The sequence below is a fragment of the Apus apus genome, chromosome 3 (assembly GCF_020740795.1).
Source record: "Apus apus isolate bApuApu2 chromosome 3, bApuApu2.pri.cur, whole genome shotgun sequence".
Taxonomy (NCBI): domain Eukaryota; kingdom Metazoa; phylum Chordata; class Aves; order Apodiformes; family Apodidae; genus Apus; species Apus apus.
In genome coordinates this window covers 75,153,563-75,170,666 of record NC_067284.1, presented here as the reverse complement: position 1 = coordinate 75,170,666, position 17,104 = coordinate 75,153,563, and the positions used below count along the sequence as shown (strand labels likewise).

Sequence of the window (17,104 nt, the reverse complement as noted above, 5' to 3'; positions counted from 1 at the left end):
CCCTGGCAGCAGCTTGACTTTTCCACTGATCCCAATTAAGATTCAGTCTTGGCGGGATGGAGCCTTTCAAGCTGCCAGCTGCAATAGAAGAGATGAGGCTTCAGGGGCAGCAGAAATTATTCCCTTCCCTCAGCTCTGCTCATTTCTTGGATCTGGGCTGAGGATGGCCTCAGGAGTTGATGTGCAGAAGCCAAATGAGCCACACAGAGCTAAAACATTTCCATTCAGTGTCAAGCCCAGGGTGGGGAAGCACAGCTCTCTGAAATGTGGAGACTGTGGGTGGCAGCTAGGGAGGTGGTGGGAGAGGAGGGGATGGGACAGGAGGGAGGATGCAGCTCCACACACTGCCTTGAGACATCAGCAAACCCAGCCTTGCTGGAACTCTGCACATGGGGAGGCATGGGTGCCAAAATGACCCCATTAACGAAACATGAGTTTGTTAAGGCCTTGGAAAGTAGCAGTCATGACAGGTCAGAACTGTGCATCTGAACCCCCTCTCCCAGGCCTGCAGAAACAGATGCTGCCTGTCAGTTCTCTGCCCGGTGTGACACTGCACAGCTCTGCTGACGTTGGTGGAGCTTTGCCACAGCTGCACCAGCCAGTCACTGGCTTAGGGCACTACTAACGGAGTGGCTCTATCTCTGATGGCATGTGCTTACTTTCCAAGCATAATATTAACACAACTTTACAGTTGCCTGACCCTCCTCCTGTCTCCTCTTCCTCCCCTGCCTCCTGACACTCCTGTCACACAGCAGCCAAGCTGTCCTTGACATTGCAACTAGAAACCTTGCTTTTGCTGGCCTTGTGTCCTTTCAGCTGTGCTCCCTGGAAGAATCATGGATATAGAAGTGCTTCTGTTGCATTTATTTTAAGACTAAATCCATGCAGGAAAAGCTTAGTAGTACTTAAGAGTTTCTAGTTTTGAGCAGGTTCTCTGGAATTTGAGGATAATCTCTATGCCCTCTCTGTTGATGGAGCTGTTGATGAAGCAATCACCTCTGTAATATTGTTGCTAGCTTGGCACTCTTGGAAGCAACCCTTGAACAGTAATGGCGTATGAAGCTTTGCTCCATGGAGTAAGTGCTGTGTGGATGGCACGTTGGAGAGCCATGGGCACTGGGCAGCTTTCCTGGTGGCCACGGCCATGCTGATGCAGGTGGACTGTGAATGTGAAGCTGAGCTACACCCAGCTTGTCACATGGCTCTGCTCAGAGCAAGGCCCAGCAGTGTCTCAAGACTTTTGGCTCTTTGAGTAAACTTGCACTCAGCTGACTTCACAAAAATAGAGATGCTAAACTGAAAGCTTTCTAAACGTGGCACTGGCAGCAGGGAGGGGCAGGGAAAAGTGGAGAGAGCTGGATTTGTGTCTCGGCTACTGCTGTGTAAGCTGCTTGTGACCAAAACGAGAATCTGCTTTTACAACAGGGTGCACTGAGCTCACCCAAAGCCCTTCAGGCCCAGCCTATGAAAAAAGATTCAGCCACTCCACCCTGTGCTTTTCGAGGGAGTGTGGAGACATGTTAGGGGTTTGCCTGCCATTGACACAGACTTGCTGCATGTGCTGGACTTGCTGCAGTGCTCCCTCAATCCACTGGCTTTTGAGACTTAAATTGAGGCTTTAACCTGAATTCTTTAAAAAGTCTAGTCAGCCCACTGCAACCAGCAACTCCTCCAATTGTTTTTAGGTTCCCTGAAATGCTAAGCTTCTCTTGGAGCAAGGCTCTAGTACGTAAAGGTTAGTGAACTGTGTTTCCATTTAACTAATTAGCAGTCACGTGCCCTGGCCAAAGCACACATGATGTTACAGCCATTTTAAAGTTATTACATGCCTGCATAAGTGCTGCTGAGCAAGCCAGAAGGAACTGCAAACTAGTGAAGGGCCAAGGAAGGAATGGGATGAAGGGCTAGATTCTGTTCAATTAAATTCCATGTAAAGCTGTGTAACATCAGTGACTTAAGGAGAATTACTGCCGGCCACCAGTGGCTTAGAATAGCTAAAAAATTCATTTCCCTTTTCAGTGCTCAACTGTTGCTGCTTTTGGAGTATAATTTTGAGTAGTTTCCATTTGGAAGAAGAGGTCCCTTCCTAAAGTATTTCAAGCCACATCTTCCCTTTATTTCCCACTTTCCTTCCCTAGCAGTTTCAGAAAAACTCTCTTTGACATAGTCTCTTTAAGAACATGTACTGACTACCTTCTGCTGGCTTCTCCTTTATATGCTGCATCCATTTTTTTTTCCAGGGCAGTCTGAGGGTGGGATAACTAGCCTCAGGATGTGGCCATGAACACAGGCCAAGCTGCCACAAAAGATGCAGGCTGCTTTATCAGTGAGCAGACAGTAACACAGGAATGGGACGTGAGCTAGGACAAGTGAGAGTTTACAGCAGGCAAAAGCTGTGCTGCACATGCATTGTGAGGGCTGCCATGATCCGCAGTATTTGCATCCACGTTATGTTGGGCATGCACACTGTTAAGGGTGTGACTTGTGCTCTTATGGCACCCTTCAGCAGAAGGAGGTGGTGGACTCAGTGCTTTACACTGTTTCTTTTGGTTAAATCTTCAAAAACCTGTTTCCAAATTAGGACGCAGCTCCTAAAAAAAGGATGTAGCTTGTGCTTTGTCCCAGGACCAGCAGCACTGCGGGGGCAGTACCTGTAGGAAACTGAGACTCTCTGGCAGTACAGCTGCTGTCCCTACACTCTTGCAGAGCACCTGCTGCTCCACCCCTGTGCTGTGACCCTTGGCTTCCTGTGGGGCTACAGTGTATGTTTCATTATAGCAAACAGCTCAACCCAACTGGACTTCCTCAGGTAGGAACAGGCCTTCTCAATAGCAGCAGAGGTGAGAGCTTTCCTAGAAGGCCAGATGGATCAGGAGAATGCTCCTTAGGTTTATTCATGATTCAGGAGGGATGCACATACAGCTGCTTTCCCAGACCTGTTTCAGTGCACAGTTACTCAGACTAAGAGGGAGAATGAGCTCTGGAGGCACCAGTTCTTTATGTTACTCTGCAACACAAAGCAGTGCCGTTAAATCCATCCACAGACTTGGAAGAGGGATGTGGGGCAAGCTGGGAGAAAATGATAAATTATGATGCTAAACATACAGGATTACTCTGTCTAAGAACAGCCAGATAGAGTTTCATTCAACAACAAAAATGAATAGATTCATGATAGTAGTAAGTTATTGTGACTGATCCCTTGCTAACTGCTGACTAATCACTGCAACTTACAAAGTCTGTCTTGTTCCTTGTCCCAGGTTAACAACTCATAGAAGCTCATGGATTAAAACATAAGTGTTCATTTGAATGAGTACAAGGGTATTCAAAGTAGCATGAAACATACTCCATTGCAACTAGTATTTATTAAAAAAGCAAGCGTCCAAAAAGTAGTCAGTTAATCAACATATATTATTACATCATTGCCCACCCAGCACCACTGAAATATACAATGCTATCAGCTCATCTCTATGGCAAAATGTTGACTCATGCTTGGTGCATTATCTATAAATGTGCATAGTTTCAAGACTTGATAACATAACATGAGCATAGAATGGAACCAAAGTCTGTTTGTCCAAAGCTTTCAGCCACTTAAAACTCAAGGAAGTTGTGAAATGTGCGTATGTGCGTGGCAGTCGTGCATGTGCTCTATAGTCCCTGGTGTGGCCTTGAATCCTTTGGGTGAGCTTCACAGCATTGACAGCAAACTTCTCAGAAGCCAAAGAATCATATGCCCCAAAGCATAATTTTATTACTACTTAGTATGTCTAGTTTATTTTTAGTTTTCAAATATCTAGAGACAGGGTGAAGGCAGGGAGGTCAGGCTGTGTTGTGGGTGGTGATGGGGAGTTAAGTGCTTGTGTAAATCAAGTAACTTAGCAGCATCCACATGTGCTTACTTTTCCTGGCCATTTGTTGCCACGCTGAGCTAGGGACATGTTTGTGATACTGGCTCAGCAGCTCTTCAGATGAAAAAGGTCTCTCATATTTGCAGGATCAACTGGGATTGGTGCCAAGTACAGTTCTGGGAAGGAGGAGTCCCCTACTAGTCATTTATAGACATATCAGTGCTACCAAGGGAATCAATACTATAACACTGGGTGTAGGAATACAAATGTTTATGGCATTTTGGCACTAAGCTTTCCCAACTCCTTCCCCTTTCAGCTGTAGCTGAAAGGTCATTGTATGTTGCTTACCTCACAATGACAATGAATACAGAAACAAATGAATGCACCTTCAATGGAAAAAAATCTATGTGGTAACTAGCATACAAAATTTGTAAATAATAAACAAAACTGTAGTAAAAACCTATTGCCTCCTCACAGTAGACCTGTGCTTACTTTGCGTGAGCAGGATGTGCGTGCCTGTGGTGTGTGCTTTGCTGATGCTCACAGTAATTTAATCTTATTTCATGAGAAGTAGCTACTTGCAAAGGTTTAGATGCTTTTTTTCATTAGTCTCTGAGAGTATCAGAGCTGTCTTCAGCTTTGTGCGTATGGAGAGGGAGCACCCTGAATCATGTGACTTCACATTAGCCATAAGCACTAGAAACAAGTAAACCCAAGTTGAAAATACCCTTTTGAGAGCCTTTAAATTTGTAGAAGGATCCATCAGTATTAACAAAACAACGTTGAGTAATTTCTTACATAGGATAGTCAATTATCAAAGCTATTTAATGCTACATGACAGTGGCCACTGGTACATTTATGAGGAGACTTAAGTGCTCTGAGGCCAGAACACTTCATGAAAGCAAATTAAGAGAAACACACAGGAGAACATTCTGTCTAAAGCAACAGTAACTACTTTACCCTTCCAAGTGGCTACTAGTCTTAAAGTTTATCTGTCAGGATTATGCAGGCTGCTGGTTACTAGGAGTTGCACAGTAGGATTAAAAAATAGTCTTCTGGAGCTTGGTGTGACAACTATTTCTGAAGGCAGGGAGAGCAGACACCTACTTCCATGCATAGCAGAATTAAGCCCTTAAGCATGCAGACACAGGGCCTCAATGTATTTGAGCACTAAGGTCAAAATATTGGAACATGCTTCTACCATTGTAAAAGGTATTTTTCACATCACTAAAATAATTATTCTAAACCCAGAAATACTCTGTTTCTACATCACATTTCACAGAGCACTGAAGGCAGAAAGCTGGGAAGCTGCCATATTTTTTTTTTATGTTACTTTTGAAAATGATATGTGGATATTTCCCACTTGCAGGCAAGGGAAGCAGTAGCAATGCAAAGGGATGGAAGCAGCTCCCCTGACCCTGGCTCTGCCACAGTTATAATTTCTGCTGTATGGTAAAGTTTCCCAGCTTCTTCTCACTGTCACCTTCTAAATTCAACTAAGGTGGTCAGGGAGACAGATGAACAGGCACATTTCTGAAATTGTAATCCTTGACTTAAAAATAGTTGCCAAATAACAGCACTTGCTTCATTTCCAGAGCTCACAGTTGCATGGTGTTATGACAGCAGCCATGACTATTGCACAGCAATAAGAAAAAAAACAAAACATCTCTGGTATTACTAGGAATCTTTGCTCACGCTCATGGTCAGGACACTGAAGTCAAGGTACTGGCAGAGTGGAAAAGTCTGTCTCCTAAAAAAACCACACATGGTTATCAATAGGGAAAGTGGGCTTCACTGTTCACTAGCAGTAAGCTGACAGGGTAAGGCAAAACTGGAGTTGTGGGGTTGTTGTGTGGCAACACCTGCTGAGGTCTCCAAGGCTACCAGCTGAGCAAAAACAGTTCTGAAGAGGCTGAACATAAGCAGTGGTTACTTGGAGGGCTGGATGCGCCTGGATGTGATCTAGACCCTTGAGAAGTCTCCCCTTTGCCCACCTGTTTTACTAAGCAACTTCACTTCTTCAATCACAATGTCATGGGTAACTGCTTTGCACATGTCATACACAGTCAGGGCAGCCAGGCTGGCAGCTGTTAGAGCTTCCATCTCCACACCTGTCCTCCCCCAGGTCTGACAGGAGCTGTGAATTACCACTGCATATCTGGCCTCATCCAGGCTCAGAGACACCTCAACATGATTGAGGGGGATGTTGTGACACAACGGGATCAACTGGCTGGTCAGCTTGGCTCCCTGAATTCCTGCAATCTGAGCTACTGCTAGCACATCCCCTTTCTTCATCTGGTTCTTCCTCACCATTCCGAATGCCTTTGCACCCAGGCGGACCACAGCACCAGCAACAGCCCTTCTTCTTGAATCTGGCTTCCCTCCAACATCAACCATTGTGGCCCGTCCTTCCTCATCAGTGTGAGTCAAGTTGTCAGAGGCAGGAGGTACTCTGGTGCAAGATCCCAAATCCCTGGTACAGAATTCAGATCCTGGGCTTGCCTCTTTGGAATGACAGTCCACAGAAACCTGGCCAACAGGAGAAGCCTCAAGGCACTTAGTGATGAATGTGGAGCTTGGGTCCTTACGGAAGACACAGCAGCCTCTGAGCTGGGTTTGTAGAATTCCTGTTGTCGTGTGGCACTGTTGCTCTCTGTGAGATCCTGTCAGTTGTCCTGTAAGCTTATTTTTCATTAATGCTCCTCCCATTTGTTTGGGGAAACTTGCTCTCAGAGTCAGCCAATGGCTAAATGTGTGGCCCCGCTGTTTTGAATTTGGGAGATTTTGTAGGGCATCTTGGTATAGTGGGAATGACATCAGTACAGGCTCTGAGGGGGAAAAAAAAAAAAAAGTAACATGAGATCACATCTTACTAACTGGAAAGCTAAGTCTGTAGCAACCGAGAACCCTGTCAGAGCATTGCTTGGGTCTTTCTGTATTTCAAAAACCTCAATAAGCCTGCAAACATCCACTTTTCTCAACGTCCTTCTCTTTCCTCAGTTCTCTTAATTTGTTGGTTTATTACAAACTCCACAACTCAAGTGACATGTATCACTTATTCCAAGGTCCCTGACAAGAAACAACTTGCTTTAAAAAAGTATCAACATTCATTGAGAAACAGCAGCCAAGAGAGCTTATAGAAACATCAGTTTTGAAGAAAAGCAAGTCATGGCATCTCAGCATCCATTTGAGATTGTCCCAGCACCAGTCTTACTTTGAAAGCCTGGCAAGGTCAATAGTAAATTCTTGCACTCAGATTCTCAACTCTGCCTTTCCAAACACCTTCCTCCCGGCACAGCCAACTGCACTTCCTGCTTTCATCTCCTTCTGCTTGGAAGGGTCATGCCAGCACTTGAGGACAGCAGGGACCAGAAGCACTGCATCTGCCACTGCACTGTCTGCAAGCTCAGAGGGTGGGTGGGTCTGTGATGGGAACCTCTCATTTTTGCCAGCTCTTACCACATTAATGACAGCTGAAGCTTAAGCACTGGAAAAACCACGCTCCTCTCATTGACAGATTTAAAATCTACTCAGAAGTATGTTCCAAGTTCAGCTGGCAGAGCTCCCAGCTGGCAGAAAGGTAGTAAGCCCTCCTGCCCCTTTTCAGCATTTAATCCCTTGGTTTTGGCATTTGCACAGGGCTAAATGCCAAGTGTCAAGTCAGAAGGAGTCTTTTCACATAAAAGAAGTGATTTGTAAGTAAACAGAAAGCAGTATAGAGGTAAGTGGCTAAACCGTAGTTTAACAGTCTTATTGATAAGCATGTTTCTGTTTTTGTGGAGCTCCTCCTTTCTTTGCTCTGAGAAACCTGGAATGAGGTTTTGCTCAATAAACTCCTCTGGTAGCTCTGGTATTCAGGGACTCCCCTACTTATGGGTTTCATTCTACCCACAGGTGAATCAAAGCAGCTTCCTGGCCCCTCTACACCTTGCTGAGCTACTTCTGCTACCCTGACCTACAGGTTGCACCTTGGACTGTCCACGTGGCAATAACAGACATGGTGTGCACAACTCATTGGTTGTGCACCCCCACCTTTTTTTTAAAAAAAGCAACAGCCAATCTCTTCCTTGTTAGTCCCAGCCTCTGCTGTAACAAGACCAATGCACTTAGAGCCTTTTTCACCCAGAGTAGCCTCCAAATGTTGATCTGAAAATACAAGTTACTGAAGCTTAAATCAAAAATCATGAAATCTGTGGTTAAGAAATCACTGGAATAATTTAATTCAGGCAAAGGCCCTTTTTGATCTATAGCTGATGGCAAATCCACTAAAATTAAGATTCCTTCAAGTTTGGTGGTAATGTGTTTACCTTCAGAGAGATGGAATTAACTGGATAGAAATGTTTGGAGTGAAACACTGTTTTGCTTTGGAAGGGCACAAAAAATTGTGCTTATTTCTCCTTTCTTTTCCCCTCTCTCTTTATCCAGTGGGGCCTAACCTGAATACTCCTTTTTAAAATCCAGGAACTCAGTGTACTCTGTTCTTCTGGATTCCTTGTTTAGCTTTAAAGCTGAAAATAAACTCCTGGCAAGGAGTCTTGTCTTCAGGAGAAGCTGGACTGCAAGGGCAGACAAGTGCTTAATTTGATAGGGTAAACACACAGAGGTGGGAGAAGCAAAGAGAAGCACTGTTTGCTCAAGTAGAGTGGTAAGTAAAAAGACAGCAACAAATCTCTTTGCTTTTCATAACAACCTACATTTTCTTCAAGTTGTACCTAGCCATCTCTGCCCTCATCCAAATTGCTCATATACTTAAAAAAAAGATAATGGTTTTCTACAGCACTATATATAATACAACTGAAACCATCTGACAAACTGCATCTCCTTATACTCTTATTACTGCACCTTAAGTTTAACTGTTTTAGCTTCCAACTAGCACAATCTCAGGGGGGAGGAAAGAAGATGGGGATACTTAAATTAAGGAGGAAATTCCTGTAACTGAAGTGAACCCATGAGGCGAACAACCTGCCAAAAGGAATATTTTGATTAAGGGAAATAGGATACAAATAATACAGCAAAGGATCAGAAGAAAACAATGCAGGGAAGAAGCCAGGTTTGGCTTACCAGGACTATCAAAACCAATTAGTGATTTCAACAGCATTCATTAAGATTCATTAATTCCAAATATATACACACCCACACCCACCAACTGCTTGCATGCCAGTATTATTTGAAGTTTGTAAGTAATTCCAAACACAATTAGTAAATCTCCCAATGGTTCTCCATGTGTCACAGTGGGATATTTGCAACTCATCTCTAGCCTCTCCATTGATGCAGTGACTGCCAGCAGTTAGTCTCAAAGGGACGTGGAACAGCTGGAGGAGGACCTGGACAGGCTGCCTCTTTTACTGTATGTCAGACAATGTTAAAGCACTTTTCAAAAGGAAATTGGATGGATCTGATCTGTAGACATCCAAACATTGCTATGAATGCTAACACTGGAGTGTGAGGATTCTTGCAAAAGCATCTTGAAAACTTACGTAGGTCCCAAGGAGCTGGCAAGTTTAATATAGTATTTTTCATCTTAAAAAAAAAAATACTATTTTTTTCCTCATGCAGCAAGTCAATACACACTTTGAACAAAGTCTTCTTTCCCCTTTTCCTGGAACACCATGCAGCAGTGGCCAAAAACAAAAGAGAAAAAGCAAACGGAGAGACAATCTTGAGCCACTAAACCTGTTCACTTCAAAACTCAAAATGGAAAAATTATGGTCCTTTACAGTGGGGCATCAAATAAAAAAAATATTCTGAGTGAAAACCTATGTTACAAGATCTCTGGAGGTCCTATTTCCTAATAAAGGCAACAGAAGTACACACACTAGAGTACTGCTTTTAAAATAAAAATAAAATTTTATATCATGCATAGCAAAGTCCTGCAATTCAATTCACATTACCCTTCCCATCTCACAGGTACCTGTTGTAAAAGCTGTTTTTTAAACTGCACTGCAGCTACCCTGCTCCAATGGGAGAATTAGAGTTTGGGTTTGAAACAATATCCATCTCTTCCACCCCTGATGTGTTCCCCTTCTCCCTTGTCAGTAAGAAACAACAGAAGAACTTCCAATTAATCTCACAGTGCAAACTCTCTCAAGCATTTCTTAAATCTGAGGAAGAAAAAAGGGGTTTGGGACTACAGGTATCTTATAAAACAGGGAAACCTGAGCATGGAGGAGGTAAGACTCCACCGAAAGAGATGTGAAAAGTCAATGAAAGAACCCTAGCAGCGCTATGTTTTTCATGAATAGAGCTTCAAGAAGAAGGGTGAGTTAGCAAACATTAACAGACATAGCAAGGAGAATAAAGACTCCTTGATCCATAGGGCTGGTGAGATAACCCTGAAAACGATAGTATTTGGTATCTTCTGAGACTTTGCAGCAATAAGAGAACATTTCAAAAGATTGAAGCCCTAAGTTTCAGATTCTGAAATACAGACATACTGAGGTGGAAACTTGTGCAGGTTAATGGCTTGATACATTATAAGCAAAGTTGAATTTCTTAATCCAGGAAAGAAGTCTATCCTGCATCCTTTATGTTTATAAGGCAAGCCAGTCAATTTCACAAAACTCACTCCAAACTGCCTTACAAATTATCATACTCTTCTTGTTAAGTAAAAAGGAAGTAGATAGGAAACATGACAGGAAAGGTAGTGAAGCCTTTGAAAAAATGTAATGAACTTTCAAAATTAGAGAAAACAAAACCAGTGCTAACCATCAGAAGTCTGGATAAAGCTTGGTAGGGACATTTAAAGCTTCCACCCTATTCCACTTCAGCCTGTTATCATAGACTCTCAGAATGTTAGGGGTTGGAAGGGACCTCCATAGATCAAGTCCAACCTCCCTGCCAGAGCAGGACCACCTAGCACAGGTCCACCATTGCCTTTTAAGAAACCCATTTCTTTTCCTAAGGTAGAATGAAATACATGTTAGACTTAAAAGCCCAATCCACTCTGCTCCCCCAAAGACAAAACCAAACAAAATCATTGGATATTTATTACGTACTGATTTGTCACCCACCAATCAGGATCATTGGCCGGTTTTTCATCTGGGAAATGTTAAACATGCCTAGAAATAAAATAAGGAACATATAAAAATCCTAGTTTTTTATGTTTTAAGTCATGCATCTAGTTTATATACCTAGTTTTCTGCTCTTGACAGTGCAACCTGCATGCTAGGAAAACCAAAGCTCGATGAAGACAAAACAGCAGGAGGAAGGGGAATCTGGTATGGTATTATTTAAAACCATAGCTGCCACAGTGTCAGTTCCCATGACACACAGTCTCAAAGCATCCAGCTGCTATGGGTCTATCACACTGTAGAACCTTTTCCCAGAAAGCTTTCCATAATCTGAATCACAGTCTACCTACTATAAAATGTAATCAACTTGGGACTACGTTGTTTCTTAACAGCATTTAACTGTTCTAGTTCTATGGATAAACTGTTAATATTGGTCTAGTTCAAAGAAGCCCAATCACAGAAAGCTCCCAGGACAACACTGGGATTAACACAAAGTGGAAGAAGACAATGCCAGGTAAATGCTGCTGACGACAAAATACCTTTGGAGGCGGGGGGAGGGGGAGATGAGTGCTTTCACCTCTACTTGCCCAAATCAGAAACTCAGAAATGAATGGTCTAAAAGAAAAGGAACCAGTTTCTCCACCCCATCCCTTCTGTTTACAAGGCACTATTTAACTGGGTCAGACCAATGTACTTTGCAAGTTAGTCCATATTCAGATTTTAAGATTCCTTTAAATTTGTTTCATACAGCATGAAAAAAAGGCAGAACCAACTGCTAGTTATCTGGCAGAATCTGCAAGAGACCAAAAAGACTGAAGTGTATTTTTAGTGTAAAGGGGACTATTCCATGATCTTAAAGCTAGCTCACAATTCCCAGCTGTAGCCAGATACAAACATATGGTTAGATTCACATGTGACTGAAATATAGTTTATACAGCCTAAGGATGTGACTGCATCTTCATGACCTTACACAGAACCTTAGGTGAGTAGCTACAAATTCTTGGATACTTAAAATGAGATCTGTCACTTTTACAAAAGTGTTAATACAGCAGTTGGACTAACAGCTCAGTTTAACTTTAGTTCCTATTTTACAGCAAATGAATTTTAAGACAAAAGGGATCCAGTAAAACTTATCAATTTTTGCTTTGTTGTTATTGTGAGCAGTGGTATATGCATCTCTTTGAAGACAAAAGTCAGTCTGGGACATTTAGATGGTCTGGATTCTAGCTCATGTGGAAAGTTAGAGGACAGCAGGACTGGTATGTTACCAGCTTTCTACCAGAATATACTCTTACCAGATAGGAAAATTTGTTTCTTATTTAATGCAGCTTCATTCCAGAAGCTCTTCCTTCTTTCTTTCTCCTGGCAAGTCAATGCATCCCACAGCAGTACCAGGACACTGTCTTCCCTAATCACTGCTGTTAATTCTCAGGTACAACAAACATACCAGCATGCTGTTTCTTTTTTCTGCCCACTGCTGCTCCGATGACTTGAACCAACTCTTCCTCTGAGGCACCTGACCGCAGGTGATCTCTCAAGGACACTTCTGAATTCCCAAAAAGGCACACCTGCAGCAAAAGAGGAAAAATCAGAAATAATACTATATACAGCTTTTACAAGTATTTTGTACAAACCTCAAAGTAGAGTTTTGAAAGGCCTACCCTACTGAAGAAAGAGACCCTTTATGGAGATTATTTTATTTATCTCTCTTCATGTACACAAACAGACAGCCTGAGATGTTTCTGCAACTTCAGCTCATTGGGCCTTCAGGCTGCCTAGGTCATCTGCCATTAGCAGCACAGCTGTTGTCAATATCAGGTGACAACGTGCAAGTGCCAATTTTTAATTGAAAACTTTAATTTTTCCCCCAGAAACTGCCAGCTTCAATGTGGCAGGAAGTGGTTATCCCTTCCCTGTCTACAGCCGTTCAGCAAATGTACAGGCTGCTCTTGAAGGAGAAAAGTTGCAAGAAGATGTTTGGTGAAACAAGCCAGGATGCTTGCGGAACACAAAAGCTAAGCCCTCACAGCTGCTTGGATCCTTTTTTTAATGGGAAATCATCTGCTTGTCACATGTTTAAGATGATTTTCAATCTAAGATTAGAATAAATGTTTATATTTATAGCCTTGCAACCATGTTGTACAACTGAAGCTCACTATGTTAGCAAAACAGAGAAAGCAAGAAAAGTGATGTAACATCTCCCTAACAGGCCAAACAGCTTGAAGAATGCATCCAGGATAGATAAACATGAGTTAGCTGGTAATAATTATGTTCCTTACTGTCCTACTTTACATCCCAGCTACTTTTAAGGGAAGAATTTCACCACTACTTTCACCGCAATGAAAGTGAAGAGTTGTGTTTCATTACCAACCTTTAAGTTCCCATCTGCTGTTATCCTCAGCCGATTGCAGGATCCGCAGAAATGCTCTGACATGGAGGTGATAAAACTGACTTGTCCCTGGAAATGTGGCACCTTATAACTCTGAAGAAATTCAGAAGAGAAAAAACAAAAGAGTCAACTATACACTCCTTATTTTTAAGGCTGCATTTCACCACAAACCAGAATACATTATAACAAAATTTCCTCAGTTCTAAGGTCACACGAGAGGAAAAAAATAACCTCAAACATCACCTTTGTCAGGGGTTTCAGTCTATTCTACTCTATGCCTGGGAATTCACAAACTTGTAAAATGTTTGCTCTTGTAGTTATCAACTGACAGGTGATGCCAGTAGGCATTTTCTGGTTTGGGCAGCCATGAGCCATAAATTCATGTAGACCAGAAATCCCCTGTGTGACACTGCACGCTCTAAATCAATATAGTTATTTCACTGAACAACTGTTTCCTCAAGCTTGTTAATGTGCAGTCATAGACATACTGATAAAAGTTTAAAAAGCCATAAATATAGGATACAAGCCTGCCATTTTTTAGATCTGAACAAGGCATCTAGTAAACACACTGTATTTGTAAAGGTAAAGACTATGACCAGAGTCAAACCACATGCAGGCAGCTTGACCACAATCCTAGAGTTACTAGAATCAGTATTTTTCACTTGGTTTGTGAATTGTAAATACTGAACTTGGAAGAATTTGGAGATTTAGGGCAAAGAAAGAGTGAGGGCACATACTATATGTTGTCTAACCCTACCTTGGCTGTGCTGGAAGTTTCACAGGGCAATTTCTCCAATTCAGGCCATTGCTGTTTAATTGTATCAAGCATTTCTTTGTAGCTCACCATCTTCTTGAAGTTCCATTTATTGCCTGGAATTAACAAAATCAGCTAACTAGACTGTGGCATTTTTTTCAGTTAGGGAAGAGCCACCATTACATTCTCCACAAATCTCATTTTTCCCAAAAGTGATCCAGCCCCAACTAATCCTGCTACTAATCCTTCTCCAGCTTATCCAAAAGGCAGACAAAATGTGAAAGATGCAACATAAAACTTAAGGCAATTTCTAAATTGCAAAAAGAGCTCACCACAACTTCTGCAGACAAGCTCAAGCATTGAATAACCACCAGATTTTTTTATGTCCAAAGTACACTCCATACCATGAAGAATCTCCAAGGAGGACTTCTTACCATCAAATGGCATGTATTCTATGAACCGCACATCAAGAGGCAGATCCTTTGTTAAATCCACAAAGCTCAGGAGTTCATCCTCATTGAAGCCTCGCATCACCACACAGTTTACCTTGAGGAAAAGCAGACACCTGAAATTAGTGAGCCAAGTATGACTTTCTTCCCTCTTCAACAAGGTTTCATAGTCCTTGCAGAAGGCAAGGTAGAGAGAACAAACTCTTTTTTTAATGAAAAGATGAGAGAAGTTGGCAGAACTGTTATGGTCTAGATGATAATCTCTGCCAAAATTGTAAGTTTTTGCTTCCAATCTAACTAAAGTTGTTAATGTTACCTTACTAAATGGAAAACTAACGATACTACATAATCAAGGCACAGTCTTACCCATCGAACGTATGGCAGATTTTACTGTCTAAAATGACAACTCCACGCTTCAGTCCTACATTGTACGGCCTCTGTAAAAGTCCTGGCAGGGTACCTTCTATAGCACTCTTTATGGCAAATTACAGGCAAATTCCCCAGACCAGGAAGTGTTCACAGCTCACTCCATAACCATAGGTTGCAGGATAACTAGCTCCGCTTTCCTTCAAAAAAAGGTTGAAATGGTTTTCTGCATGTTACTCATAAGCAATATTTACACTGGAGCCTCAGGTCCTCTGTGCTTTATCTGAAGAACAACTGATAGCTGGGCAGTTGCTAAAACACTCCCTGTTAGCAAGGAAGACTTGTAAATCTGAAAATCATTATCACAATTCTTTCAGGAAAGCCTAAAAAACAAGTTTAATTTGAAGTGTTTTTCATAGCTCTATAGCCTAAACCACTTAACACATAATAGGTCTTCCAAAACACTAGTGGGAACCATAGCTGCAAAAATGCAAACTGCTGAGTTAGGGTGCAGGGTCATGTTATAGCTATGTTGGTCTACCTTCACCCCCAAAGGACAGCTCCCTTTCCCTCTGTCACACTGGCACTTATCAGGGTCTGCTGTAAGCAGCTGAAGGAGATAAACCAGGAGAAAATTAATGTATTTCTGCAGGGTAGTTTTCTGCCTGTTAACTCCTTTGGCCATGTTCACACAGCAGGGTCAGTGCCAAATCAATAGGGTAGGTAGGAAGAGGCAAGTGCAGAGCAGAACCACACTGTAGCCTGCAGCTAGGCAAGTGACGGGGTATGTGGCTGTATGTATCTGTACCCTTCAGCTGTGCAAAGGGATTATATTAATTTCCTCTGTTCCCTCTTGAGATGGTCTTCAGGCTACTAACATTTTTCTTCAGTTTTACAAAAAATTATTCACTGGCAGCAAGGGGGATAATAAATTCTTCATCACGTGAGCTGCATCTTTTATCACCATTTGTGGTAGAACACAACAGTTTCAGAGTAAGTAAACATTGCCCTTACCTTAACAGGACGGTAGCCAAGTTCAGTGGCTTTGTGAATTCCTTCCATTACCTTGTGAAAGCCTAAGATACAAAAAGAATAAAAACAAGCGTTTCTTTTTTCAAAGTGTAATGCAAAAGGAAGTTTTTAAGTACGAGATAAAAAGATGACAAATAAAACCTGATCTGATTCAGTAGACAGGGCTGTAAATACAAAGAACTGCAAGTAAAGAGACTTCAATTCTACACACACACCTACACCCCCAAAAGGCTGCCAATTTTGCTGTAGTCAAGTCTCTAAGATACTTGTTTGGTTTTTTTTTTTTTTAAACTGGTATTTGGCTAGTAAAAAAATACTGGCATGCTTTTCTGCCTCTCTGGACATCCATGTAGCATTAAGATATGATTCCCCACTTCCTCATATGTCAGCTTTTCCCTGTGTTACATTCTTCATAAAGGGAGAGGAAATTATTTGTGAACTGCCTCCAGATGCAATGAAAAAAGAATAATAAATTAATATTTATTTGATAATAACAGCACATATCTTTGCTAAAATGGCAGAATCTCCCTGTTCTGAGTCAGATAGCAATATTGTTAAGTGAATTTTAAAAGGATCTTTCTAAAGTGTGTGTGGAGGGGAGTGAGGTTAAGACAAACAAGAGCCCCTTGATCCCCTATTCCTCCCTGGATACAGATGTAATTGGCTTCCCAAATCTACTGACTATACATTAGTTTGAAGATCACAGGCAGGATTTTACAGGATCATCATTTTTATGATTATCATGTGAAACTGGTGAGCACAATGGAATGGGGGGGGGGGAGTTGGTTGTAGAGCATTGAGGAAAACAATTCAGTTGGCCTTTAACCCTTGAAAATAAATTAAAGACGTCAAAACCTGTAGTGACTTCAAGGAAAAAGTCCGAACCCCACCCCATCATTTAGCTTGGCCTACACTTGTCAGCTGCTCCCAGACACAGAGATATAGTTAATTTGCGGCAAGTATCTTTGTCCCCATATGCACCTCTTAAATCTGGAAGAAAACTAAAACAACAGTGCAATTTTGGAATTCTGAAGGCCTTTAGGAAAGCCTCTGAATTGTATCATTCAAGCCACACCTTCTGTCAACTTTAAACAGAGCTAAGACATTTCATCAAGAAGTCAATTTAAGATTTGACGTATTATTCCTTCCCTGCCACACTCACCAGCTGGCAGAGAAACAAGGTGATAGTAGCAAGAATGAGACAGCAAGCCAGAAAGATCTGGTGTACACATTTCTGGTGTGTGCTCAGCTGCTCGCAC

The 17,104-nt window shown here is 42.0% G+C and overlaps 1 protein-coding gene across 3 annotated transcripts in view; it reads right to left on the bottom strand.

Annotated features, from left to right (window-relative positions):
• Positions 1–3,343: 3,343 nt before the first annotated feature.
• MOCS1 (molybdenum cofactor synthesis 1) overlaps positions 3,344–17,104 on the bottom strand; it is a 31,009-nt gene continuing 17,248 nt past the window's right edge. The window contains exons 5-11 of one of the 3 annotated variants that reach the window (XM_051613202.1): positions 15,828–15,889; positions 14,433–14,544; positions 14,002–14,114; positions 13,227–13,337; positions 12,303–12,423; positions 10,856–10,903; positions 3,344–6,673 (exon numbers count right to left, since the gene is read on the bottom strand). In XM_051613202.1, coding sequence (XP_051469162.1) covers positions 5,808–6,673; positions 10,856–10,903; positions 12,303–12,423; positions 13,227–13,337; positions 14,002–14,114; positions 14,433–14,544; positions 15,828–15,889 — 1,433 coding nt within the window. In that variant the 3' untranslated portion in view covers positions 3,344–5,807. Of the gene's footprint in view, positions 6,674–10,840; positions 10,904–12,302; positions 12,424–13,226; positions 13,338–14,001; positions 14,115–14,432; positions 14,545–15,827; positions 15,890–17,104 lie in introns of all 3 variants that reach the window. The other 2 variants (XM_051613204.1, XM_051613203.1) reach the window with 2 other exon arrangements.